Genomic DNA, 27,092 nt, shown 5'->3' with positions numbered 1-27,092 from the left:
GCTGGCTGGGCTACTGGGAAGTGGTGGACCACGTCACGCAAATCTTTCCTGGAGCATATGCCACATGGCAAACCATCTCTTCAAGAATCATGGCTGAGTCTGGAACTGGTGTCTTTGCCCCCACGTTGCATCACCTCCAGAAAACCCCTCAGAGGGTGCATTTAAGAAGCCTTGTTGCACGATTCAGACATCAAACATAGGCAACAGGAATTACCATGGAGCAGTGCCGGAGCTAAACCCAGCAGAACCGTTCTCTTCCCTCACGTTGGCAACACCTCCGGGGTGCCCTCCGAGGATGGATTGGATACTGAGAGTTAGTGGACCATGTTACATAGGTCAAAAATCATAAAGCCTACGTTCCATAGTCTACCATCTCTTCAGGAACCATGGAGTGGTGCTGACCCCAGAACCAGGGCTTGTCCCTGAAGTTGGTGTCACTTCCAGAAAGCTTTCTGAGGCCTGATTTGGCATTGGGAAGCAGGAACGTGGTGAACGTAACACCCTCGTCAAGTGTGAGGGAGCGGTGCTGATGGGGAAGAGGCGCCCCTCCCTGAAGTAGCGTCTCCCCTAGGAAGGCCATGCCAACTCGGAAAGACTGAGAAGAGGCAAACCAGGCAAGGCTGACCATGCTTTGGCCATTACACGGTCAACTACCTCTTAATCAAAGTGAAGGGCGGTGGTTTGCTCTGCATGGCAGAATGGGAAGCTCTAAGGGCAGAGCTTATATGTGCAAAGGGGTCCTTCAACTTCCGGGGAACAGCCTGCCCACCCAAGCTATGACAGTCCTTGTGAGACACCACGTCACCCTGTATACTCCAAACACAGAGGTGAGTGGGCAGTGGGCGCTTCCAATGCCTGCTCAACATCTCCACCTTCTTCAAGAGGCCTTCCTTGGGTCTCCCCATGCCCTCTCATGGCCCAACTCTCAATACCACCACCCCACAGGAATGGGATGCATAGCCATGCAGTAAGTCAGCCTCCAAGGAAAGGGCAAGGGCAGCTCCTGGGCTGTATGGTGAGAAGGCATGGCTATCTTCCAAAGTCCCGAGGCCCAGTGCTGAGCACGTCACCCCCTGCTTATAATCCTGTTGCTGAAGACCAAACTCCTTAGAATAGCATTCAAGGCTTCCGCCTTCATCCCCATCCTCTTCCCTGCTCCCTGAGCCCCGAGACTGCCTCAGCCAAGTCAGGCCTCGGCATCCCCTGACCCAACCCAGCACCCTGCCTTGCCTCTCCTCCGGCCCAATTACATTTTCCAAGTGGTCAGTCGTAGAAAGAAGCCCATGTTTATTAAACCACCACGAGGTGCTAGAAGCAGAGCTGTGAGTCAAACAGGCTCTTCTCTCCTGTAGCTTCCAGCTCAGCAGAGGAGACCATGTTGCAATAATTATCACAGAGAACGAGTTGATGACTTCAAAAGGCCAAACTGTTGTCAAGGAGCAGGGAGCATTCAATAAGAAGATGTGACCAACTGGGGGAACTTCTCAAAAGAAGTTTAGAGTAAAGGATGAAGGATGAGGAGCCTAAGCCAGGGAGAGAGGGAGAGGAGCAGACAAGGCAGAGAGGGAGCGGAGGACTGCGAGGGAGCATGGAGCAGAGGGATGGCTCAAGGGCCAGACAGGTGGAGCATGGACCAGATAGAAGGGGCAGGGAATGGATAGAGAGTGGCCTGGATGGAGCATGGACCAGATGGAACGCAGACCAGATAGAGGGCTCATGGACCAGACAGATGGAGCATAGTCTGGATGGGGCATGGTCTGGATGGAGCACATTCTGGATGGAGCATGGTCTGGATACAGCATGGTAACCAAAAGAGCATCTCTGTGAATGGAGCATGGAGCACCTGAAACATGCCAGAAATGAGGCTGAGGAGTTAAGTGGGGGCAAGATCACTCAGAGCCTTAGAACAAAGGTTAAAAAGCACAGATTTTATCCTCAAGCCGAGGGAAAGCCCTTAATAGCTGATAAAGGACACGAGCCTCACATTTTATGAGATATGATGTGAGAAGAGAGCGCTGCTGTAGGCAAAAGCAGAGGCAGGGAGGAGTACAGGAGTCCACAAAAGAGAGAACCGCCCCGTGGACAGGGGAGCAGTCATGGAAATGGGGGAAACTAGGCATCTTTGAGAATAGTTAGGAAGAAGAACAGGAGAAACCTGGTAATGCCCCAGCCACGGGTAAGGAATGGAGAGCAATAGGAAAGGGTCAAGAATGCTCGCAGGCGTCCGGCACGGCAGCTGGGAGAGAGTGGCTCCACTCTCTGAGCTGGGGAGCACCCAAGGAGGAGTGAGTGTTGATCGGGGAGCAGGGGCTTAGTGTTGAGTGGGCGAGGCTGCAGGGCCAGTGAGAAATCCTAGTGGAGGTGCCGAGCAGGCAATCGGATGGAGGTCATTGGTGGTCTCATGAAAGCTCTCTCAGTGGAGCAGCAGGGCGGGAAGGCAAATAAAAATGAGATACAGAAAAACCACCGAGAGGGTGGTAGCTAGAGGGAGGAGGTGGATTCCAGAGACTCTTCCGATAACAGGACCTATGGCATCGTAAGAGCCAACGGGAAGCCTCCAGGAGAGGGGCGAGGCTGACGGTGGTGGTGGAAGACCCCTGAGAAGCTGGAGAGGTGGTGCCCAAGCTCAGGCCGCATTTGCCATTGGGCCAGGAGTTAAGTCACTTCCTCCCTCGGTCATCAGGGAAAGAGAAGCTGTGGGGAAAGGCTAATGGTGGGAGCTGGGGAGGTCATTTTGATGGCTTTTATTTTCTCTGTACCCCTGATTGGAGAGGAAGTCACTCATGTCCGCCATTGGTACGGGAACTCCTCTGAGCGAGGAAAGGATCACACCGGCCTCAGCTTTATATCCTCGGTGCCTAGAATCAGGCATTCTACAGAATAGGGAGGAAGAATGGACAACTCCGAATAGCAGAGATGGATCCTAAATGTCCCCGTCGTCCTGGACAAAGTGACATGCATCTTCATTAGCCTCCTGGATCTCAAGAGAGGTGGGCAAGCCCATCTCCCCCACCCCATGCATCCCAACATGCAGACACCCAGCCTGGGCTGAACATCTCCTAACCTCAGACGGCTCGCAGCTGGTGGCTGGTGGTCATTCTCGGTTCTGCAGGCCCCAGTCATTGCTCCACTCCCTCACCTGTCCATCTACTCGGCCATTCTTTCAACAGCATGTCAATTCACCCGCTCCTCCATGCACTCGTCTCTCTCTCAGATCCACTCCTTCCTACACTCATTTACGCCTTGGCTAGTCGTCTTTGCACTGACTGGCTCACATAGCCTCTCAGACACTCAGCTGTGAATATGCCTTGGACAGCCATTTGCCCCATGCGGAGGCGGAGGCTGCCCTGACTCAGGGTTCCTGCCTCCTAGGAGCTCACAGTCTAGATGGGAAGAAGACGGACCCTCAACCCACACACTGAGAGGAGATCACGGAAGTGTACAAAGTGGCAGGATTTCAGGTTGACACAATCTGTAGTCCAGAAACAATAAGGAGTTTCTGCTGCTGCAGAGGAGGCCAGAGCAGAAAGCAGAGAGGTGATTCTCTCATCCCAAAGCACAGGGCTCACGGTGGGGAGAGGAAGTAGAAGGCACAGTGACAAAACCCACTCACACAGTATCATTTGGAAGGGTGTAAACAGGAGGAATGGGGAGATATAGGAACAGACGGAATTAATTGCACAGACGGAAGTCAGGTTGTTTTTTGCCATAGAAAAATTTGGATGTAAGCATGGCATAAAAAAACCCTGAAATGTTAGCACTGATAGACTTAGACACTGGCTGTGTGCTTTCCGAATCACCAGAGAAAATTTTAAAAGAGAAAAATGTACTCTATGTAATAAAAGACTGCAGGAAAGCAAGGAGAAAAAAAAAATAAAACAAGCATTAAGTGCAATTTTTTACGTCCCAACAAGAAAACCAAGAAATAAAAAGGAAAATGGTTTATACCCCCTTAAAAAGGGGATTTTCCCATTCAAGGCAAAAGCGTCAAATCCACACTACAAGTTGTCTATTTGAGATGCATTTCAAGTATATTATCTCGAAAAATTCAAATCCAAGGGATGAGCAGAGACAAACAGGAAAGCCTCCATTTTCGCACACTGACTTTCAGGTGGTCTACACGACCCTGAGTTGACATCTCACAACTACGGAATTCACACAGCCACTGACTGCCAGCAATCGGCTCCCTATCGACTGCACCCAAGTCCTGCATACATGGCAATTTGTTCAGTGTGTTTGTGCAACTGCTTTAATATCTCATCGCAGAGACTTTCAAAGGGTATTCTGAGAGGCATCTGGGGTCCCGCATGTCTCTATAGGAAAATGCCCACAGTTTGAGGTCACTGCCTGGCTCCAAACAGGGCAGCTTGGATTTGATCTATTTTACTTATCTGGCTTCTGGGTAACATTTGTTCTGAATAAAGGACTTGGCTGCATCTGAAAACCAGTATTTAATTACATTTTGCTTGTGTTGTTTCCTAAAGTAAGCAGAAAATGGAAAAGTAAAATTGCTGATACCTGTGGTAAGAGCATAGATCTCATACAGACTTAAGAAATTAAGACAAAGACGGAAATCATTAGGCAGACCCAATGTGGCCAATCTTTAGCCTCAATAATTGAATTTAAGGCAGTGAACCATGTGTTTGAAAAGACAAAGTTTAAAGAACATGCATGGAATGCTAGAAATTGCTTGAAAATGTGCAGAACATCGTGCTCTCGAGGAGCAGAATTCTTTGGAACGTGCAAGTCTCTGGTTCAACTTTCAAACAACACTTTGCCTTGAATACAGGCTTCCAAAAACAGTTATACAAGAAACTAGGGTTACCTAACTCAGAAACACAAATGAAAATAAAGCAGAGGTGCTTCTGTAATTATAAGTACCCAAGAGCAAAACCGTTAGACTGGTCGATGAAAACCACCCCTCCGAGATGGAAGGTACAGTCCACAACAAGGACACAACATTCACAAACATTGACATTAGGAATAAAATAGCAGCCAAAATGGGAGAAACAGAAATGCAGTTTCCAGAGCTCTCTCAGTCCTAAAGTCATCAAACAGGCAGAAAGTAAATGATGAACATGCCTCAAATCAAGAGGAAAGCAACAGCATCATTAACAGAAAATGAGAAATCAAGAAAAGATGCTTACTTCATCAATATTAGCTTACACTATTCAAAAAGCTCTAACAAATGTAATGAAACAGAAAATAGATCAATGTTATAAACTACGACAAACAGATTAAGATTATGGTCATTTATAGATTACTTCATTCTTCACTAAGAAAATCCAAAAGAATCAACTGAAAAGCTAGTTAAACTAAATGTCTTTACATCAAAATCTGTACCCTATCAACAAGATGCACACCTTACTTTTAAAGACCATGAAACATTTACAAAATTGATTATATAGGGCACAAAGAAGACATCCATAAATCCCCCAAAGGAGAGTTTGTATGTCCACAATCTCTAGCCACAATGAAGTATAACCACAATTGAATAAAAATGTATAAGCAACAACACACAACCCAAACAAATTAGAAATTAATTAAAAAATAAGCTCTACTTTTGCACATTTAAGTCAGATAATCATTTCTTCTAAGAACAAGAAGAAATGAAAAGCATAATTACAAATATTTAAAAATACTGAAACTTGTGACATGCAGTCAAAATTGCAACCAGAGGCAAATTCATAGCATGAAATGTTTTCATTATTAAAGAAGAACAACATAAGGGATATATGGACAGATCCATAAAACAAGCTTAAGGAAAGTAGAAAGAAGGGGTCAATAAAGGTAAAAGCAGGTATTGTTGAATTTGAACACATTAATACAAAAACAGTTGAATTGATAAATTAGTCCAAGAACTGATTCTTTGAAAAACCTCTAAAATAGACACTCTAGCTCATCTGATAAAAAAAAAAGAGATAAAGTACACACATACAAAATAAAGAATGACACAGGTGATATATCATAGAAATAGATAAAAAAATTTATTATAAAAATACTATTTATAATTCTGTGCTAAGAAACTTTTAAATCTCTGAAAAATAGATTATTTTCTAGGGTTAATTAATAGCTTTAAAAAAAATCACTGAGCACTCACTATGTGCCAGACATAGTGCAAAGTACTTTATCTCTTTAATCCTCACAATGGCCCTCTTAGCTACAGGCTCCCATTTTATCCATTTAACAAATGAGGAAACTAAGAATTAGAGAGAGGACATAGTTTTCCTGAGGTCACATGAGAAATGACAGAACAAGAATTTGAACCCAAGTTGCCTGATTCCAGTGCCTGCACATTTAAACAATGCGCTACATCAGAAAAAGAAGCCAAAATTCTAAGGATGTAGAAAATCTAAAGAATCCAATAAATACAAAAGAAATAGGAAACGTTGTCAAAGAATTACCCCAGGAGAGTTATATGGGTGAGTTCTTCCAAGCTTTCATGGAACAGATCATTTAAATGATGTATATATGGTACAGAATATAGAAAAAGATGGAATGTTCCCTAATTCATTTTACAAAGCCGGCATAACTTTGATACCAAAACCAACAAAAAATAAATTTGAGAAGTCCTAAATGAAACGCTAGTGAAGCAAGTCATGTAGTATATTAAAAGAACAATATACCATAACCAGGTAGAATTTGATCCAAAAATGTTTCAAAATTATGAAACATTATTATAATTCATTGCATCAACAGACCGTCAGAGAAAAACAACACAAATATCTCTATAGGTATCAAAAAAGCATTTCATAAAATTCTAAATTCATTTCTGATTTTAAAGATATATATGAACTAGAAATAAACACTTCATTGGCATTATAAAAAACACATAGCCTAAAAGATTATTTGTCATCATACTTAGCAGTAAACCAGAAACAAGAAAAAGATTTTCATCATCACCAATTTAATGTTTTGGAAGATCTAACCAATGCTATAAGACAAGAAATGGAAATAGAAGAAACAAAATATTGGAAAAAGTAGCAAAATTTGCATTTTATAGCTATGAAGGACTCTTTACCTAGAAATTCCAAAACATTCGACTAAAAACTTGCAGAACAAATGAGAGAATTCAACGAGGCAGCCCATAACAGTAAATATATAATCCCTCCCCCTACATACCAGTAATAACCAGTTGGAAAATATAAGAAAAGGGAATAAATTCACAATCAAAGCAATACTTAAATTTCTTGAAATAAGCTTAATGACAAACTGCGAATTTGTCAAATTTGACAAATTGTGAATATGTATATTAAACTGCAAAATATCAGGCAAAGTCCAAATATCAAAAAACATCAGTTCCCTTTAATTTACCATTTTAAAAAATTCCACAGAAAATTTATAAAGAATGTTTTAAAATTCACAATAGCGCTAAAATTCATCAGGAAGAATAAACAAGTGAGACTAATCAAGAAAATGTTGAAAAGTAAGAAGGGAGGAAGACAACTGCTACGAAACAATAATACACATTGTAACAATTCAATATGTTAAAACAAAGCAGCACAGGGGTAAGAATAGACAGATTAATGGAATATAGAAAGGCACAACAAGAAACAAAAGCATATAAGTATCTAGCATGTACTAAATGTGGAAATGGGACAGACAGTTATTTGTCACAATAATTAAGTTAATGGATTAAAGGTTCAAATATAAAAGATAAAATCAGGAAAGAACTGGGGAAAAAAAAAGTGACCATATGAGCTCAGAGTAGAAAAGGACGTTCTAACCAAGAAGAAACTCTATTAAAAATTAGCGATCGATTTTAGAACATAAAGCTTTTTTAAATAAAAAAATTAAAAGCTCCACAAACAAATGGAATGGCAAATGAAAAGTGGGGGGAAATTGGTAATATATGAGAGAAAAAGAGTTACTATTCTTATTTTAAAAGGTCTTACCAAATGAAAATAAAAGATGAACATATCAATAAAGAGAAATGGTTAAATGACTTCCAGTTTAAATGAATGTGGGAAATTGAGATCAGTTGTGCACCTGCTCGCCCTCTTGACACTGTGCTGAGAGTGAAGAGATTTTCATTTTGGGTCTAAGTACAGAGGAACAAAGACAAGAAGAGAGGCGTGATTCAGAGCTAGGAATCCTAAACCAGCAGCGAGGAAAGCTGAAATAAAGTCCGGTGTATTCCATGGAACCCACAGAAGTCTCAGGAAGTGACAGGTACTTTGATGTGGCAGGAAAATCTGGGTCTAAATAGGATGAATTGGCTGAAAGTGTCTTTAAGAAGGCAGCTCCCCAGATCCTCACCCATTGGCCAGAGCGTTCCCCAACTCTGAGAGAAGACTGAAGGTGCATTACATGGAGACAGTGGAGCAGAGGTGACTGCAGCAGAGATGCAGGCAGGGCTGAGGGCAAGAGTTTTAAATTAAAAGGATGAAGATGGCAAAGTTTTACAAGCTGGACATTGAGACCACCTGGTCTTCCTCCACAAACCTCCAGAGCACCAGCAGCAGAAAATACTCCACACCAGAAAGTGAAAAACCTTCTTTAAAGCGAGCATCTGAGCTATCCAAAAGAAAAAGATTTAAAAATGCTAAAACCTGGGGTTCCACAATAGTAAGTCCAGCCAGCTCACTCTACAGTAAAGCCAGAGCTCGCAAGGCCATACAAGAGCTTCCCAACAGCTCGTGAGTGTGCTTGTCTGTGTGTACTATATGCACCCAAATCCTCCATAGCCCTATCTCCATCATCTATCTCCATATCTACCTATATCACCAGAGAGTTAAGAAAAGCAACATAGAAGTTAGAGACATACACACACTTGGGAGAAAAAAAAAAACCTTGCAGACTCCATAAAAAAACAGAAAATTTCAGAAAACCTAATATTATCAGGGATATAAGAAGCAACTGCATCCATGAATAAAACACTATAAAATAACATTTAAAATATAATAAAAACCTTGAAAATTAGAGATTGCAGAAATGAAAATAGGTTAAAAGTCAATGAAGACAGATATCGCTCAGGAAGAGAAGAAATGAAGAGTTGAAAATCAGAGGAAAATTATGGGAATATTAAAGAACCAGAGAGATCCAACACACAAACAATCTAAGTTCCAGAAAGAGAAAATAGGTGAAAGGACGTTAGCCAAGCAACTGTGCAAAAAAAATGTCCAAAACTGAAGGACACAAGTTTTCAGATCAAAAGGGCCTGGTAAAATGGATGAACGGAGATCCATATCAAGAACCATGCACATGAAATTTAAAACACTAGAAGACAATGAGAAAATCCTACAAGTTCTGGAAGGGGAGGAAAAAGAGCACAGACAAGGGATGAGGAATCACAGAGACTTCAGACTGCTCATCAACAGCACTAGAAGTGAGAAGACAATTACTCACACTTTCGAAATCTGAGGGGAAAAACGATTACCAAACAGAATTCTATACCAGCCAAACTATCACCATCAGTGTGGACACGTTTTCCTCTTCAGATGTGAAAGATCTCCAAGAATTTACCTCCCACGAACCCCTTAGGAAACTACTAGAGGATGCACTCTAGCAAAACAGCGGAGTAAACCAAAAAAGCTTACACAGGTTTTACAGAATTCGAGATCCAACCAAGGAGAGGGTCAAGGGAATCCTCAGGAAAAGAATGAGGGAGGATCCCAAGATGAGGACAGGAAACCCAAAGATCAACCAATCCAGAAGAAAACAGGCAAGAAGGCTCCAGGAAGAGATTTTTTCAAAAAGATTAAACACATTAAAAAAAAAGAAAACACTAATGTGTTTGAATGTGTTGAGAGGTTTGGGAGAAATCTGTGAAAATTTCATTAGAAACTAACAAATCAATCAAAGAAAGAATGAAAAAAGAAACAAACAAAACACAAGGTAATTATTAACTCCAGAGCAAACAGAAAGTTGGGAAGGAGAGGTAAAGAATCATAGTGCTGTTGGTCAGGCGTCAAGCGTGTTTACACTGTTATAGTAACGTGAACACTGAATACTGATCAAACTAAAGCTACGAGCTAAATATATTGAGAGGATGCGGCACAGAGGTCTGCTTGTGTGTGGGGAGGCCAAGGGCATATGTGACAGAGTTAAATCCTCATCTTCTATGGATGAGAAGTCAAGACAATGCCTTACGCTAGAACAAAACTGAGACGTAGAAAACTAAGATGTTACTTAGAAAAATGGATGTAAATGTCAAGAGAATCAGTTCCAAGAGTTCAAAGCTGTCGGTTCAGTGGAGCGGGTCACGGGACGGAGGAGCAGGGCTGAGGACCGAGGCTTCGGCACTAACCTCGTAGAACTATTTGACTCTTAAAATGATGTATCTGCATGACTTTGACAAAAATAAAACTAAATGGATAATGCAAAGAATCTGAACTGGCAATTCAGATGCAAAGAACCAATAAAGATATGAAGGAAATGCTCTTATCACGGGTAATAACAACTGAAATGAAAAGAATGAAATGCCATGCTTTGACAAATTGGCAAATGTTAAAAACCTTGATAATTCCCAGAGAAAAAGGCACTTCTTAAACTAATTCTGAGAAAGCAAGGTGGTGGAAAGGTTAAGGAGAACAACTTGGCCGTAAAAATGCTCACAGCCTTTGACATGGCCATTCCACTTTTAGAAAGAAACTGCAGGAGACACATCAGAGACACATGTGAAGATGAATAAACAAAGATGCTCACCCCAATTCACACAATCCAACTTTTAAAATTATCTAAACACCTGGTTAAGAGTGGACCAATTAAATCAATTATGATGTAGTCATTTGCTAGGATACTATATAACCATTAAAACATCACAAGATAGGAAATTACTTAATGACATGTGAAAACATTCAAGATATGTAATTAGGTGAAAAAATTAGGATGATAATGATGAGCCCATTAAAAAACATACATATGTGTATACACACACACACACACACACACACAGACATTTATGTGATTATAGAAGAAAACAAAAAACCAGAGGTTGGTCACCAAATGTTGGCAGTGGTCATCCTCGAGTGGTGGGACTAGGGTCAATCCTATTCTTCCTTTTGTTCTTTTCAGCATTTTACAAACTTTTACAATAAACATGTATTTCCTTTTTAATGAAGAAAAATATTCCTTTTTAGAACTATTACGTGCAATAAATTTTAGTTATTAGTTTAGGGTCTTTTACAGGAAAAACTCAGATGGCTTCCACTTATCACATTGTCCATTACGGTAATGAGTTAACAGACTGTAATTATCTGCATAAATTAACGGACTCACTTGGAGCAGAGGTGAGAAGGTAACCCTGAGCCCCAACCCAAGCTGCCAAAAAGGACGCTAGTGATGGGTCAGCTGCGAGCCGCTTGGGTGGGACCAGAGACAAGGGTCAACTATCCGGGGTCGAGCCCGTGCTGAGCTTGCCCTTTCACTAGTGACACCTTGGGCAACTTTCAAGTGACTTCTCTGGCTAGCCCTGCACTCCACTCAGAGAAGCAGCTGCCAGAAATGGCCTGGCCTCTGCCTGCCAATGCTCCAGGTGGGCAGTGCCCGCACTCAGGCCCCTGTGAGGCCTTCACCCACGCTCCAGCCCATCTTTGATTGTCTGTAGTCTTTACGTCATCTAGACTTAGTCACAGGCACACACGCCATTGAGAGTGTGACCAGGAGAAGCATAACTCACCCAGCGAAGCCAGGGCTCCACCCATCAGAGGTGTCTTCAGGAAGCCTTGTCCTGGAGCAACCACGCCTCACGGCTCCAGGCTCCATGCAGAAGGACCTTCCAAGACAAGAGGGCCGAGTCACAAAACCAAATGCAACTGTTTGAGTGCGTGTCTGACCAAAAGGGTATAGGGAATGGGTCAACACTCCCTGAGGGGTACTTTGGGAATGGTGAGGCCCAGCAGCGGGGACATGGAGCTGACCAGAGCCGGCCCTCAGGATCCTAGTAATTCAATGTGAGACACAGCTCTGGAACGAAACACAGCAGGTCTGTTGGGGCAATCTTGAGCAGCACCAGGGGGTCTCTGGGGGACAGGGAGATCCTCCCAGAGTGAGAGAGCTCACAGGAGGTGTGAACTGGGAAATCACAGCAAACAGGCTGGAGCAGGTGGAGGAAAGGAAGGAGAGGCAAGGGACCTCCGTTTCAGGACTAACCGGGACATGGGTGGAGATAAGGAACACAGGGGTCCCCGGGACGGGCCTAGCAGATCAGCACGCTCAGATGGCAGCCCGTTGAGTTCTCGCTATTGTTAATATAACTATTATCACCTGTGACTCCAGGTACACACAGAATTGGACTGACGACAGCCTTTATTCCATGAACCAGTCATCACTGGTCCATGAAGGCTCTTCTACTATCTTTACTCAACTTTTCAAAGATTTAATGCCCATCCATACACCCACCATGGCTCCACCTCCGACCTAGAACGCTAGCAGGGACTTGCACCCCCCTGTGCCGGGGGATATTCCTACAGGCCCGTGGTCCTGTGGCTCCCTGCCACCTTGATGTGGAGGAAGAGCCCCAGCCTGGCTCCGCCCCCAACACTGGATTCAGGAGCCATGCTTCACCATCTACTCTGCTCCTGTTAATACAACTATAGCCCCGCCTCCCCGGCCCAGCAGGCCAGCTCAGGCGGACTCTTCTTAACGTGGAAGAAATGACTGGTCTGAAGGCGGAGGAACAGCCTCCCAGTTGAGGCTCTCCCCAAGGTCACGGAAGAGGGGATTTGGGGGCTGGTGACCACCAAGTGGGCTCTGGGGTAGGCGGCAAGCTCAGGCAGGCCTAGGGTGGCCCTGGACCCACCCTCCCTTGATGGGCCAGGCCAGCAGCAGGGCTCTGAGCTCTGCAGCGGCCTGAGTTCTGTGTATTTTGAAACATGCTGTTTGGGGTTCCTGTGGGGCTTTTATGAAGGGTCACCGAATTGGTAGATGTGGCCAGGAAACTGTGTAAAGTTCTTTCATCCCGATGAGCAAGCCATGAACATGAGCCGCAGTGCTCTCAGGCGGGAAAGAAGATGCCGCCTCCAGCCCCACTGACGGAAACAGCAGACCCCAGGCCCCGGGTACTGAGCCCCCTTCTGCCTCACATTCTTCGGCCTGTGCATCCCGGAGAGAGACCAAACTTTGGGGCTGCTGTGGGGACATGGGACACGCCCCGGACCTGGGCGCTGGGCTGGGCTCACCGTGCACATCTGAGCCTCAGTTTCCTTCTCTGTAAGAGGGGCTTCTGCGAGGTGGTAAATGTAGCAGCACCAACGGACTCCGCGGCTCTCTGGGGGGCCATGCAGGGGTGGGCTGGGGGTCCAGGAGGGGTCGCTCCCTCCCTGGTTTCTCCAACATCTGCCCAGCACTTTCTAGCTCACCCTTTTCTTTGGTGCCCGCTGCACCCCAGAGAATAACCCCCGTGTGGTGGGGCCTCGTCTTCCAGCCAACCCCACCCTCTCCCATCCCCAACTCTGCCCCTACTTCCTCCCAGTGCAAATCCAGCTCTGGTAGCCGCAGTCCCCAAGAAGGGAGGGTGAGGAGAAGGGGCCTGGGAGGACAAGCCAGGAGCCCCGCAGAGTGAAGCACTCACACCCAACAGTCCCAGGCGGCCCTGTCACTCTCTCTGTCTTCTGTGACACCTTTGGTGACCTCCCCCACACTTCAAGTATGGCCTCAGATCCGAGGGAAAAGAAAATATAATAACTGGCCCCAAAATTACGAGTGAGGATCAAGGCTCTGGAAGGACAGAGAGGAGGAGGGTCGGGACCAGAGTCAAATGGAGAGAAGTCTCCTCTCTCCCCAGACGGCAAACGGTGATGGCAGAGATTCATGTCATCATCCTTTTTCCATTTTTACGGGTGGGGAAACTGAGGCTAAGCTGGGTAGTCATTGGCTCCAGCTCAAGGCTCAGATGGAGGGAAGAAGGAACCATCACCCTTTGCAAAGCTCGCTGGAGGACAATGAGATCCCCTGTGAGCCTGGGGAGCCTGATGGAGGGAAGATGTGGGGACAAGAAGGCAAGTGGAGATAGCCTTTATGTGAGCGAGAACTGGTGGCACCTTTGAGAGAGAGAGAGAGTGTGAGGTGTGTGTGTGTGTGCTTGTGTACATGTATGTATGCATATATATATTTTGTGTGTGTGTGTGAGGAAGACTGGCCCTGAGCTAACATCTGTTGCCAATCTTCCTCTTTGTGCTTGAGGAAGATTGTCCCTGAGCTAACATTTGTGCCAATCTTCCTCTACTTTGTGTATGGGACGCCACTACAGCATGGCTTGATGAGCGGTGTGTAGGTCTGTGCCCGGGATCCAAACCTGCAAAGCTGGGACCACCAAAACGGAGGGCATGAACCTAACCACTACGCCACGAGGCTGGCTCCTGTATACATATTTTTAATTGGACTCATCATCATTTTAATTGGACTCATCCTAATTTTTTCACCTAACTATATATCCTGAATGTTTTCCCACGCCATCCAAGAGCTTCCTATCTTGTGATGCTTTAACAGTTACACAGTATCCTAGCAAATGACTATAACACAGTAATTGAAGATTTAGCAAGGGAAGGGACCAGAGACTAACACGTGTGTTAAGAGTCTGACCCTCATCTCAGACGTGGTGTGAACTCCCGACGTGTCCCCGCATGCTGTCTGCCTAGCAGACCACGTACACACTCCCGGGCCAGCACCACATTCAGGGGCCGAGGCTCGCTATTAGTACATGGCACATCAGGATTTCTGACAAATAAATGAATGAAACTCCTTCCCTTTTACCGACGAAGGGCGTGAAGGAGAGCTGGAGGACACCGGTGACTTCTCCAAAGGGACAAACTGCTGTCTTTCCTAGCAGAGAAAAGAAAAAAGAAGTCAAAAGAAAACAAGGGACAATGGAATCTCCCTGTCATGGGGGCCAGTCCAGGGCCAGGGTCCACTTGCTGAGGACAGCAAAGGACAGTGGGACAGCCAGTCATGAGAGCTCGAACACTGAGAACTGGTCTCCGGGACCATTGAACCCCGTGTCCCGCCCCTCTAACCAGCCGCATCCGTGATCCCGGAGCGCCAGCCTCAGCCCTGGCTCTGCGTGGTGGGTACCCACTGAGGAGAAGACTAAGAAGAGCACTGGACCTGGAGTCAGGGCTGCCTGGGCCACACTGTGGCCCTGATGGGAGCTGCAGTTCAGTGGTCAGCTTGCTCATCTCCACAACAAGGAACTGATGGCACCCACTTTGGGATGAAAGAGAAAACTTGTGGCCGTGCCTGGTGACAACAGGCATAATGTCACGTTATTATTCTTTCTCCTCAGTCCCACTTTGTGCCTCCTCGCGGCGGGGGGGGGGGGGGGGGGTGAGCTGCCAGCCCCTATGGTCCCCCGAGCTGGGCTAGACGGTCCCCTGGGCCTGCCTCAGAGCATCCTTCCCCCTGGGCCTGGGCCAGGGCCGCAGTCTCCTCTAGCACTCACACACTCGTCCCACTGATGTCAGCACCAGCTCAAACTCCCCCTGGGCTTCAGGAGGGCTTCAGGCCTCAGCCGAAAGCTTGAAAGAAGAGCTAATGAGGGTGACCGAGCTCGCTCAAGTTTCCTCAGAGAAGCAAAACCAAACCGCGGAATTCTGTCTTGTGAGCCATCAGCCTACTCAGTGACAGCTGAAGGTTTGTTTTCAATCATCCCTTCCCTTCTTTGAGAGGAGGCCCCAGCGACCCCCACAAGCCACACTCAGCTCTGGCCAGTGGCCACGGGGTTTCAAATTTTGAAACAGGCCTTTTGCAAAATGTCCACTTTCAACCCCTAGTCCGATCGCCCACATCCTGTCCAAACTTCCTGGGGGAGTGAGATTTATTTAAGAAAGGAATAAAATCCCCATGTTCATGCCATTGAATGAAAACATGCTTCATCCCCGGCAATTTCAAGGATTAAGGTTACATATCTCTTAATGAGTCACAGGCGGAAGGCAAAGTGAAGTTGGCTGGAGAAGGAGCACAGGCCTCAGTAATGAGGAGGTGCTACTCTCCAGGGCCAAGGACCCCAGTTCTCTGCCAGGGATACAGTTTGTCCCCCAGTATGGCCTGACAAGCATTCTCTTGTACATTCATTCATTCCTTCATTCAACCAGCATTCTCAGTGATCGATCAGCTACCCTGCACAGGTTCTCTGCCGGATAGTGGGGGGGGGGGGGGGCGGTGCGGGAGTGGTCTGAGGCACCCAAGACCGAGCACCCACAGCTGGGGAGCTACAGGTCTTGGAAAGGCAGGCCCCTAAACAGATCGCGACCAAGCAACAGGACAGGTTTCTCAGTGGGGGTCAAGTTCAGGCAGTGTGACAGTTCCAAGTGTGGGGTGCTCATCCCACCTTGGAGGGGACAAGCCCTCCAGCTACCAAGCCTTATGAGGAGAGGGCTAGAGGATGAGATTGTGCAAAGGCACAGAGACACAGACACATGCAGACTCGGGGCGGGTCTGCCAGGTGGCACACGAGGCCAGGGAGCATGCAGTGGGAGGTGTGGCCACACGCCAAGTCATGAAGATCCTTGAGTGTGAAACCAAGAAGTCTGGACCTCACCCTGGGGTTTCCGGGACTCGTGAGAGCTCTAAGGAGCAGGGGACTCTTCCTCATGCATTCTAGAAAGATCGCACTGACTGCAGTGAAGAGAACAGCCTGGAGGAGGGGGCAGAGAGACCAGGTCAGAGGCCGATGCCAGTCTGAGACGAGGGAAGCCTGGACTGACGTGGTGGCGGTAGAGAGGAGAAAGGTAGACTCAACGGGCTCCCTGGAGAGATGCTGACGGGGTAGGATGGAACACTGGGGGCCGGGGGAAGGAGGGAGGCACCAGGGATGGTGACCGCAACAATGTGAGCCCAACTGCTGGGTTTCCATCATGAATGTTACAGTCCCATTAGCGACAGGATGCTTTCCAGGCAGCCGTTAGGAGAAACCCAGAATGAGATGTGGCAGAGAAGGAGAAAAGGTCGATACGTATTCCATTCTACCCTTAGCTTGTCACTTGGCAACACATCCAAGAGGAACACCTCAAAGTTGGCAGGGCACTGACGCTCAGCAGAGCCTGCCTTCTCAAGCACGGGGCTTGAGTGAAACGCAAAGTGTGCAGGGTCCCAGCCGCCCAGGTGGCAGCCAGGCAGCAGCCACAGAAAGTCCAAATCCACTGGTCTCTCGCCTCTGAGGATGTCTGAAGACCCCGCTGACCTGACCCCAGGGAGCCAAAGCCATGAGCCAGCTCCGACCACGGCTACAGCCTTGTCCTGCTTTCAGTGTCTCCCCAAAACACGAGAGAGAAGCAGAGGGAGCTCATCCTGAGGGTCAAGCCCAGCTCGGCTGGCAGGTTAACGACCCCCGGCCCCCTGGTTCCCCAGCGCTCATCACAAGTGTCATTAAGTAATTTTGCCATGAACACGTGTTTAAAATCTCTCTCCCATCTAAGACTTGGAGCGCCACAGCGGCAGAGAGGGGTATGTCTTATTTCTTGCTATTTATCACCCAGCCTCTGGGACCACAGAAAGGGCCCGATATTTTTTTGAATAAATGAAAGGATGAATGATTAATTCACCAAACATTTCCTAATGTTTAGACCTTGTGATGGGCTCTAAAGACACAAAAGGAAGACCCTGTTCTCCAGAGGTTCCTAGCCCTTTGGGAGAAACTGGCAGCTCATAACTAACAATGAACGTGGGTTCTGTCAGGGGTATGGATGAGGATAAATGAGTGAGAAAGGACAAATTTGGACAAAGAGACGTGGGAGGCCAAAGGACAGGGCCCGGGACTGTGAGAGTGAGAGGCAGGTGACATTTGTATTAGGCTCAGCATAAAGCCGAGCAACCAGTGGCAAGTACCAGACTAAAATTAACTGGCAACTCTTGAACGCATTTACCCAGGAGTTCTGGGGAACGTGAGAGCCTAACTCCTGTCCCCGGATCTGCACATGTTGGCCGGTCCAATCTCAGACACCGGACCAAAGCCATGGACACTGATCCTGCTGCCCACCCTCAGCATTCAGAGGGCCCACCTGCCACCAACATGGCCCAACTCCTCGTAGGAAGGGCGGGAGATTTCCCAGATGGGAGATAGTCAACCTAGAAGATTCAAAATTAGGGTCCCAGGTGTCCACAGCTAAGAAGGAGGAGTCTACCTGATTCAGTCTGAAGTAGAAAGGCCAATGGTTTGAGCTGAAATCAAATCCTCATGAAGGAGGGGCTATATTCCGGGCCAGATGACGGAGTACCATCACCAAGTCCAAAGGAAGGATGCAAAACCAGGATGGAGCCAGGGTCCAGAGCCAGCCAAGAAAAGAGAATAAGAGCAGGGGTCGGTGTCAGGCATACAGTGGGCGCTGAAGAAACAACTGTCGAGGGAAGGAGGGAGGGAGGGAGGGAGGGAGGGAGAGAGGGTTGGAGAAAGGGGGGAAGGGTGAGAGGGAGGGTAGGTGGGTGGGTCTTGGGCAAATGCCCCACAAGGAGTAAAGGTGTCCCCTACTCACTTTTCTCGTTGTCTGTCCCTGGTAGAAGGGGAGGTTATGCTGCCTTAAAGGTGCGTGGTCTAGGCTGGCCTGTCCCATCAAAACTGGCATTCTTCCAGAACTTAGTTGAACTCTCCATTCTTCTGGAACAGAGGAATTTGGGTATCACATCCATTCGGGAGCTTTTAAATAAATGCAATTGAAACCATCAATTACAGCTACTTTGGGTAATTTTTGAGGCATCTATTCCTTCCCAGGTACCATACTATGTACATGATATGTATTGTGTCACGTAAGGGCCTTACAATAAGCTCTTGTTAGGCAAGTTTAATTCTCACCACAATCCAGCCAGATAGGCATCATTATCCTCATCTCACTGACGAAGCTGGAGCTGTACAGCCAGAGGTGCTTCACATCCACCCCAGAGTCCCACAGCTAGACACAGGAGGGACTCAGTTTGCTTGGCAAGGCAAGAAGCAGGCCCACTCGCTGGAGGCACAAAAACAAGATGGGGTTATTTTCGATCTCCTGTCTTGGCAGAGGCAAGGGCAGCTTTCGGGAAGCCCCAGGGCTTCCATTCCACCATGCCAAGCCAACGTTGCCCAAGGATGGGCCAACGTCCAGGGCAGTCAGAACTGCCAGTATCCTGTCTCACCGTCTGGCAGTGGACACAGGAAGCTGGACTCAAGGGAGACGCTGGGCTTGCGTAGGAGGATGCCACAGAGCATCTGACACACACGTGCTTCCCCACAGAACAGCTCCCAGACCATTCTGAGAAGGGCCAGCCTGGTTCCACAAAAGCACATGTATTTTTAGTTATTCGTTCATTCATTCAGCGATAATTCACTGGGCGCCTCCTAGACTCAGGGCTGGGCAGGAGCTCGGGATACAAACAAGAATCTGACCCCGTTCCTGGCTCTCAGGATAGTTAGTTCAGTGATGACATGTAAACAAACGACCATGATGGAGCAGGATGGGTTGAAGTGTCTATTATGTGCTGTGAGGTTGCGGGATGGCTAACTCTCTTTGGAGTGGTCAGGGAAGGAATCCCAGTGTGAGTTCATTCACTCATTGCCTCACACATGGATCACTAACTCACTCATTCATTTATGGATTCATTCATTCATTCACTCATTCACTCACAAAGCAGTTCATTTATTCCTAGATTACATACTCATTTATTGACTCATTTACTCACTCACTAATTCATTCTTTTATTCATTTTTTCTAATATATTCATTCCTCCAGCCATTTGCCTATTCATTCCCTCATTAGTCTCACTCATCGACTTATTTATTTACTCATTACTTAAATTATTCAACTTTTTCCTTTTTCATTCATTTATTAATTTATTCATTCACTCATTTTTTAAATTATTAATCAATTAATTTGGTTACTCATTGACGCATCTACTTATTAGTTGATTCATACATTGACTCACTCATTCCTTCATTCTCTCATTACTAATTAACTTTCATGTACTCATTAATTCATAACCTCATTCAGGGACTCAGTTATTCATTCACTCATCCGCTTGTGCACTGACCTTCCACCTATTGACTCATTGACCTACCACCAGTCTTTCCTTCATCCACTCACTGACCGGTTCATTTATCACTCACTCATTCACCTGCTGACATTTTTACTTACCCATTGGCTCATCCACTCATTAATTCATCATGCATTTGTGCACTTATTGACTTATTCAACTCATTGCAGATTTGTTCACTCATTTGTGCACTCCTTCACATTTTCATTCATTTTTTTCATTCCTGTTTACACAGATTCATTCATTCACTAAATCATTGCTTCACTCATTCATGCTTTATTTCATTCATCATTCATTCCACGACTCCGACAAATGTTTATTACATGCGCTGTATGTGCTAGGCACAATGGGCAGAGTAGTGGGTAAGAGGAATATGATTCTTAGCTTCATGGCACTTACAGCCTAGTGAGTCTGTCATTGGCTCAAGCATCATCTCTTCTATAAAACATCTGATACTTAAGGTTGAGCCAAGGGCCCACCTTCTGTGCTTCTGGAAAGTTCATCTACTTCCCCATTATACTGAATTGTTACATTTGTAAGTAGGTTTCCACCTAATCCCAAAGAGCAGTGGGATTCAGATGTGGGTGTCACGCCCAACACAGAGCCTGATACAGATTCGGGTCAATACCTGTGCCGCTGAAATTAGTACCTTAGTATCAATTATTTTAGCACTCTCCCAGACACAAGGGCCAGAAGACTTTTAAATATGGGGCATAGGAGCCTCCTGCCAACCACCTCCAAACAAATCAGGTCACTAGTATTTGTGCCTGAGATAATGGAAGAAAATAATTGTGTAACTCGCATGCAAAAATATCCAAATTATTGCAAAACAACGTGTGGAGTAGTACTACACACACCATTGAAACAGATTAAAAAAAGGTAAACGTTTTACTTCAGAAATGCCAGTGGTGCAGAAGTGCAATAATCATAATCCTTGTTTCAAAACACATTTCCATCAGTGGCCCATGATTTGGCCACTTATAATTTAGTTTTTCATAGACTGATTTGCTAAATAATAACAACAGTAATAGTAACACCCATGAACCCATCAAAATACAAGAACAAAAACAATGAATATTTTAACATCTGTGTCTCCCCTCATTATATACAAAGGTAACAGACTAAATCTTTTGACATAAATGGATCTCACAGAAGCAAAACTGGCTCGATCATAATTCTTGTTGTGTAAAATTTTATCATTGGAATATTCCTGATTATTTTAATTTTCTTTCTATATGGATTTTCCCTTGTTTGTTAGTTTAGTTACTCATTTTCAAAAATAAAGTCAACAGCAAAGGATCTACTTGCAAACGAGAAGGAAAATTTTGAGCATTATGTGTCTCTAAGTACTCCTTCAACAGGGTGGTAATATAGCTGACAAGTTAAATAGACCCTTGTTTCATGAATCATCACGTTATTGGTCATGAGTGACCAATGTAATTTTACTAGCATATTTACTTTTAACTTGTTTAATGACTTATTATTTTTAATAAAATAATAAAACCCAAGGAAAACACAATCAACCCAAGAAGAGGATCTTTGACTAAGACTAGAATGTGTCTATGACCTTCTCAACCTAAGAGGCAGTGGTCTAAACCTACTGTTTCAATGGAAATCTATTTTTTTTCAGTTTTGCAAAATGAATTAACCACAACCCTTGCCAGGACAAATTCTTACCACTGGTCCATGCATGGTCTTCTTTGATTTGATTTTATGACTGCATGAAGCCATTTATTTTTTTTAAATAATATAGCCATCATCCATAAACAAAATAACCAAACCAAGAATAAAATCTTAATCTGTTACTTACCCTGATCTATATTCTCCTTGGCCACACAGATAACAGTCAAGATCTTCATCATTAAATAATGATTGAAACAGCCAAGGGGCAGCCATTCTGGGGTACAAAACAGACGTGAAAAAGAATAAAACATATTTATCATTGGTTCGTACTTTTCACTCACTCATTTAAACATTTGTTTTTTAACTTTTTTTCTTCATGAATCAAACATCCAGGAACCCACTGCAAGCTAAGACCAGAATATTGACATTTAAGTACCTCTATCCAGCTGCTGCCAACACAGTGGTAACAAATTGAACCTATGTATTTTTTTTCTTAAGGGACCAAGGTGTTTCAGAACTGAATTAATAATATTCTGTTTTATAACATATTCTTAAAATTGGTCCCTGTTTTGACCTCTTTTTCTTTACTTATGAATGTATTTGTTTATTGACCCATTCATTAATTTACTAACAATATAAGATCGGTATCCATGAACACTCTCAACAAGATTCTTGAACTTCCCTGAGATCATTCCCAAATGTCATACACTGGTTCTCTTTTTGCAATGGACCTCAGTAGTTCAAAAAACGATTGATCATAATTTTTATTCAGATGCATTCCACTCACATCATTGGTCCAGGCATGGCCCTTCTGCATTTAATTTGAGCAATTTTTAGATGTTACGGGGAACAACCATAAACCACTATCCTACTCAACAACCAAAATACTGGCTCCCTAAATGAGTAACAGCCCAGATCGTCATCAAGAGAGGGATGTTTAAACGATCAGTGGGACAAACACAAAATGGGATGTTTAAGTTTTGAGATGAATGGAAAAAGCTAAGTTTTATTCTTGTACAGTGACGTGCCACATAACGGCGTTTCAGTCAACGATGAACCACATACGCAATGCTGGTCCCATAACATTAGCACCACAGAGCGTAGGTGTGTAGTAGCCTATACCATCCAGCTTTGTGCACATTCTGCGATGTTTGCACAACAGCAAAATCACCTAACGACGTATTGCTCAGAACATACCCCCATCGTTAGGTGACACAGGACCGTACTTCGTTTGTGCTAAATTGGATTAATCATAAACTTTGTTTCGTAGCGCATTCTCATCATAGGTCTATGCATGGCATCTTACAATTTAATTACATTTATTCCTTTTAAATGATACAATGGAAACCCATGAACTAACCACCCACATCAAGAACTTTATTACTTACATAGCATGATATGCTCCCTGCCCAGAGGGATAAGGCAAAGATCTTCCTGATTGGACAATAATTTAATTAGGTATGGAGCATCCATCCTGCGGAATGTAAAGAGGATGCTGACAAATGAAAAGGCCTACATTGGGATTGTAATGTAGTGAACATGAGGTAACCATGACAGAAATTAATTGTAAACAATGATTTATGTCACATTCTTATCTCTGCTTAATGAATGGACCTCTGTTATCAATTAATGTCTTCAGTTATCCATTTTAATAATATAATGAGCACACTTAAATGAACAAGCCAACAGAATAAAAACTATGAGTGTTGCAGACAACTGACTCTGGGGCCCTTACCCACAAAGCTAAGAGGTCAGAACTTCTTTGCTAAAAGGGTATCTGTTGTGAATTAGACTGATCATGAAACTTGGTTTATGACACCACCTCATCATTGGTCCTTATGTGGGCTTCTTTGATTATATGTAATACTTTTTAATCACACACTGAACACCCTTAACAGACTACCCCAACAAAGACAAGAACTTGGACTATGACTCACATTGAACCATAAAGGTCTGATCACTAAAGAACGATCGTGCGTTCGAGGGTGTTCATTCTGTGGATAGAAAGCAGACGGAAAACTAAAAAGAAAAACCAATATGCACTCTTTTATAGCTTAAAAAAATTTAAATAAAATATGTGAGAGTACCTCTTGCAAAAAAAGAGAAAATACCCAAAATTCTCTCCATTAATCCATGTTTCCCACCTTGATTTACTTGCTACTTAGGTATTGATTAATTGATAAAATTATTTATTTCTTTTTCTCTTAATAAACAGACCAGACTCACCACGGACCCAGAGCAAGAACACTGACTAGTACTATTTTCCGTCTAAATGACCTTTACCGGAAGAGGTAACATGCCCGTTTTGTTCATTTACTAATGAACCTCAGTATTCCAGGATGATATAAAAAATAATGTAATTCAACAATTGTACTGACTAGACACATCCTAATCATTGGTGTTTAACTCATTCTCACCAGTGGTTTTTTAAAATTTTATGTATGTATGTAGCCATTTAACCATTTTTTATAACAGGATGAATACCCATGAGCCAACCACCCACCCAAGGACAAGAACTTGGTGTGCTACTTACATAGCTCTATAGGCTTCCTGCCCAGACACGCACCAGACAAGACCTTCGACCATGAGGACCCATTCTGGGAAGCAGAAAGCAAATGTTAAAAAGAATGAATTTTCCTAGATTTCAACTTTGCTCTAATAATCTAATGAATATAACGTGAGCAGATTTAGATTAACATTAAACCTCGGCCCATGTCACTTCCTACAACTGGCCAAAAAATAACCCCTCTTTTTATCAAATTAATTCAATGATTAATTTTACATTAAAAAACGGACACCTTTGAATGCACAACCTGAATTGGGAACAAGTGCTCTCTGTTGGACACATGAGTTTCTGCCTCCAGGCATCCACACAACCACCTAAGTCCTGGACCCTCACTTGTGCAGAACTAGATTCATCTAACTGCTTGTTTCAGAGCAATTTCATGCCAGTGAAGAAAGCTTGATTCTACTTCATTCATTCATAAATTAATTTGGATAACTATCTATTTTTTTTAAAGAAAGGGAACAGGGCCAGCCTGTTGGAGCAGTGGTTACATGCGCAGGTCCCGCTTTGGTGGCCCGGGGTTCGCCGGTTCGGATCCCGGGTGCAGACATGGCACCGCTTGGCACGCCATGCTGTGGTAGGCGTCCCACACAGAAAGTAGAGGAAGACGGGCATGGATGTTAGCTCAGGGCCAGTCTTCCTCAGCAAAAAGAGGAGGTTTGGAAGCAGATGTTAGCTCAGGGCTAATCTTCCCCCAAAAAAAGAATTTTTAGGGCCTGGCCCCATGACCGAGTGGTTAAGTTCGTGCACTCTGCTGTAGCAGCCCAGGGTTTCACCAGTTAGAATCCTGGGCGCAGAAATGGCACCGCTAGTCAAGCCATGTTGAGGCGGCGTCCCACATCCCGTAAGTAGAAGGACCCACAACTAAGAATATACAGCTATGTACCGGGGGGCTTTGGGGAGAAAAAGGAAAACATAAAATAAAATCTTAAAAAAAAAAGAAAGGGAACAATGTTTAAACTCTCAGATACTCTTGTTATACAACAAACTTTTTTTTTTTAAAAAGACTGGCACCTGGGCTAACATCTGTTGCCAATCTTCTTTTTTTTTTCCCTTCTTCTCCCCAAAGACCCCCCGTACATAGTTGTATATTCCACTTGTGAGTGCCTCTGGGTGTGCAATGTGGGACGTCACCTCAGCATGGCCTGACGAGTGGTGCCGTGTCTGCACCCGGGATCTGAACCAGCAAAACCCTGGGCCGCCGAAGCGGACTGCATGAACCCAACCACTTGGCCACGGGCCAGCCCCTATATAACAAACTTTTATCACTGGCTCTCCTTAATTTAAATAGTGCTTAATCTTTTATTTAATTTTATAAACATTTTTCCTATTTAGTAATAAAACAAACAACCAGTAGACCAAAGACATCCCAGAATGTGAACATTGACAGTCCCACATCTGTCTATACGTGCTGCATCCAGAGAGATAAAAAAGCATGAACCCTAATGCCTCAAAAATAGATTAGGACTGACATTTGTTTCATTACATATGCAGAGCTGGTCCAGGCATGGCCATGTTTTCATTCACATATTCCTATGTGTTAAACCCTACATGCATCAATTCACTTATAATAATATACATTATCCACGAACCACAAAAGTACAAGAATAGGGTAACTGGATACTCCTACCAACTGCCTACAGGATCTTTTCCAACACAATATACTAGATTTCTTTGTGTTGGACCTCAGAAGCCCAGACACATATTATCCATGAGCCTTGACTCATATACCACTAGTCGTTATCAATGGTCCAAGCTCGTGAATCTTTTTCTTCATTTATACTTTGTCTATTGATTTATTCATTAATTTACTACTTACTAGTAAAGAAATCCACATGAATCAAGAAAACCCCGAGAATAAGAGCCTCGCTGTCCCTAATGTCTATCTATGAAATCATTTCCCACGGACACTCGATGTGTTTCTTGAATTGACCTCAGTGTTTCACAGGCGGATGCCTCAACACAACGTCTCCTGTCATCCCGTGTTCATTATTAGGCCATGTTCAGCCTTCTTTGATGATACTTCCTACTTCTTTATAATACACTGACCACTCTTAAACTGCCCAAACCGCGACAAGAACTTCAACTATTACTCACACTGGTCTCCATGCTCCTAAGACAACCACCAAGTTGGAAGCCATGGCGAACGCTAAGATCAGTGCAGCGGTGCCCACTGGGAGGAGTACAAGAAAGAGCAGAAAAATACAGTTTGAGACCTTCTATCCATTGGTCCTTGCATTCCACCTTTCATTTACTCAATCATTTAATATTTATTAATTTATGGTAATATTTGCTAACTTTTCTCTTAATAAAACAAATGCTGAATTTACAATTGACCCAGAATAATGCACTGATTATTACTTATCATTGACTACGTGATCCTTAGCCAAAGGGGGTAACAGCCTTGGTCCATTCCAAATTATATTAATAGTATTTCTTTCCTTACCACATATTTTAATAATTTGGAATCATTTAAATATTTTTGCTGGTTCCTTTACATTAATATAATCATAATCCATGTGCCATAAAATTAGAAGCATAAGATTCTTAAATATTTCTAACATCTATCTATAGGATTTTTTCCAACAGAGGAACAGACTAGATTTCTACCGTATTGGACCTCAGAGTTCCAGACATGTGGTAGTCATCGTCCGTGACTCATACGCCACCAGTGGTCATCACTGATCCAGCCTTGGCCCTCACTTTCTTAATTCACACCTAGATGAATTTTATTAATTCATTAAATTACTAACAATAACAAAATAAATACCTAAAGCCACAAAACATGTGAGTAAGATCCTTAAATATCTCTAACAGCTGACTATAGAATTATTAGTCCTGGCAATATGTCTCTTTCATTACTTGGTCTCAATATTGCATATAGGGACTAATCAAAACAATGCTTCATATCAACCCCATATTTATGACTGGGCCATGATTGACCTTCAATAATTATATCTCACACTTT

At 44.2% G+C, this 27,092-nt stretch overlaps 1 protein-coding gene and 2 non-coding genes across 3 annotated transcripts in view; all 3 read right to left on the bottom strand.

The window, feature by feature from the left end:
- Positions 1-27,092, bottom strand: part of LOC103560441 (uncharacterized) — a 41,825-nt gene that overhangs the window by 11,079 nt on the left and 3,654 nt on the right. Inside the window, exons 5-14 of the mRNA XM_070594562.1 lie at positions 26,735-26,842; positions 26,222-26,297; positions 24,092-24,155; positions 23,496-23,552; positions 22,947-23,032; positions 21,746-21,832; positions 18,725-18,875; positions 18,408-18,529; positions 18,060-18,124; positions 11,621-14,763 (exon numbers count right to left, since the gene is read on the bottom strand). Coding sequence (XP_070450663.1) covers positions 11,621-11,706 — 86 coding nt within the window. The 5' untranslated portion in view covers positions 11,707-14,763; positions 18,060-18,124; positions 18,408-18,529; ... (5 more) ...; positions 26,222-26,297; positions 26,735-26,842. The remainder of the gene's footprint in view (positions 1-11,620; positions 14,764-18,059; positions 18,125-18,407; positions 18,530-18,724; positions 18,876-21,745; positions 21,833-22,946; positions 23,033-23,495; positions 23,553-24,091; positions 24,156-26,221; positions 26,298-26,734; positions 26,843-27,092) is intronic.
- LOC139079528 (small nucleolar RNA SNORD113/SNORD114 family) lies at positions 25,804-25,878 on the bottom strand. Its single transcript, XR_011533220.1, has one exon. It is a non-coding gene; the product is annotated as a small nucleolar RNA SNORD113/SNORD114 family (small nucleolar RNA).
- Positions 26,739-26,813, bottom strand: LOC139079493 (small nucleolar RNA SNORD113/SNORD114 family). The gene has a single exon (XR_011533186.1). It is a non-coding gene; the product is annotated as a small nucleolar RNA SNORD113/SNORD114 family (small nucleolar RNA).

The sequence above is a fragment of the Equus przewalskii genome, chromosome 25 (genome assembly GCF_037783145.1).
Source record: "Equus przewalskii isolate Varuska chromosome 25, EquPr2, whole genome shotgun sequence".
Classification (NCBI taxonomy): domain Eukaryota; kingdom Metazoa; phylum Chordata; class Mammalia; order Perissodactyla; family Equidae; genus Equus; species Equus przewalskii.
The sequence above is the reverse complement of the archived record's forward strand: the minus strand, read 5'-3'. Positions and strand labels throughout refer to the sequence as shown.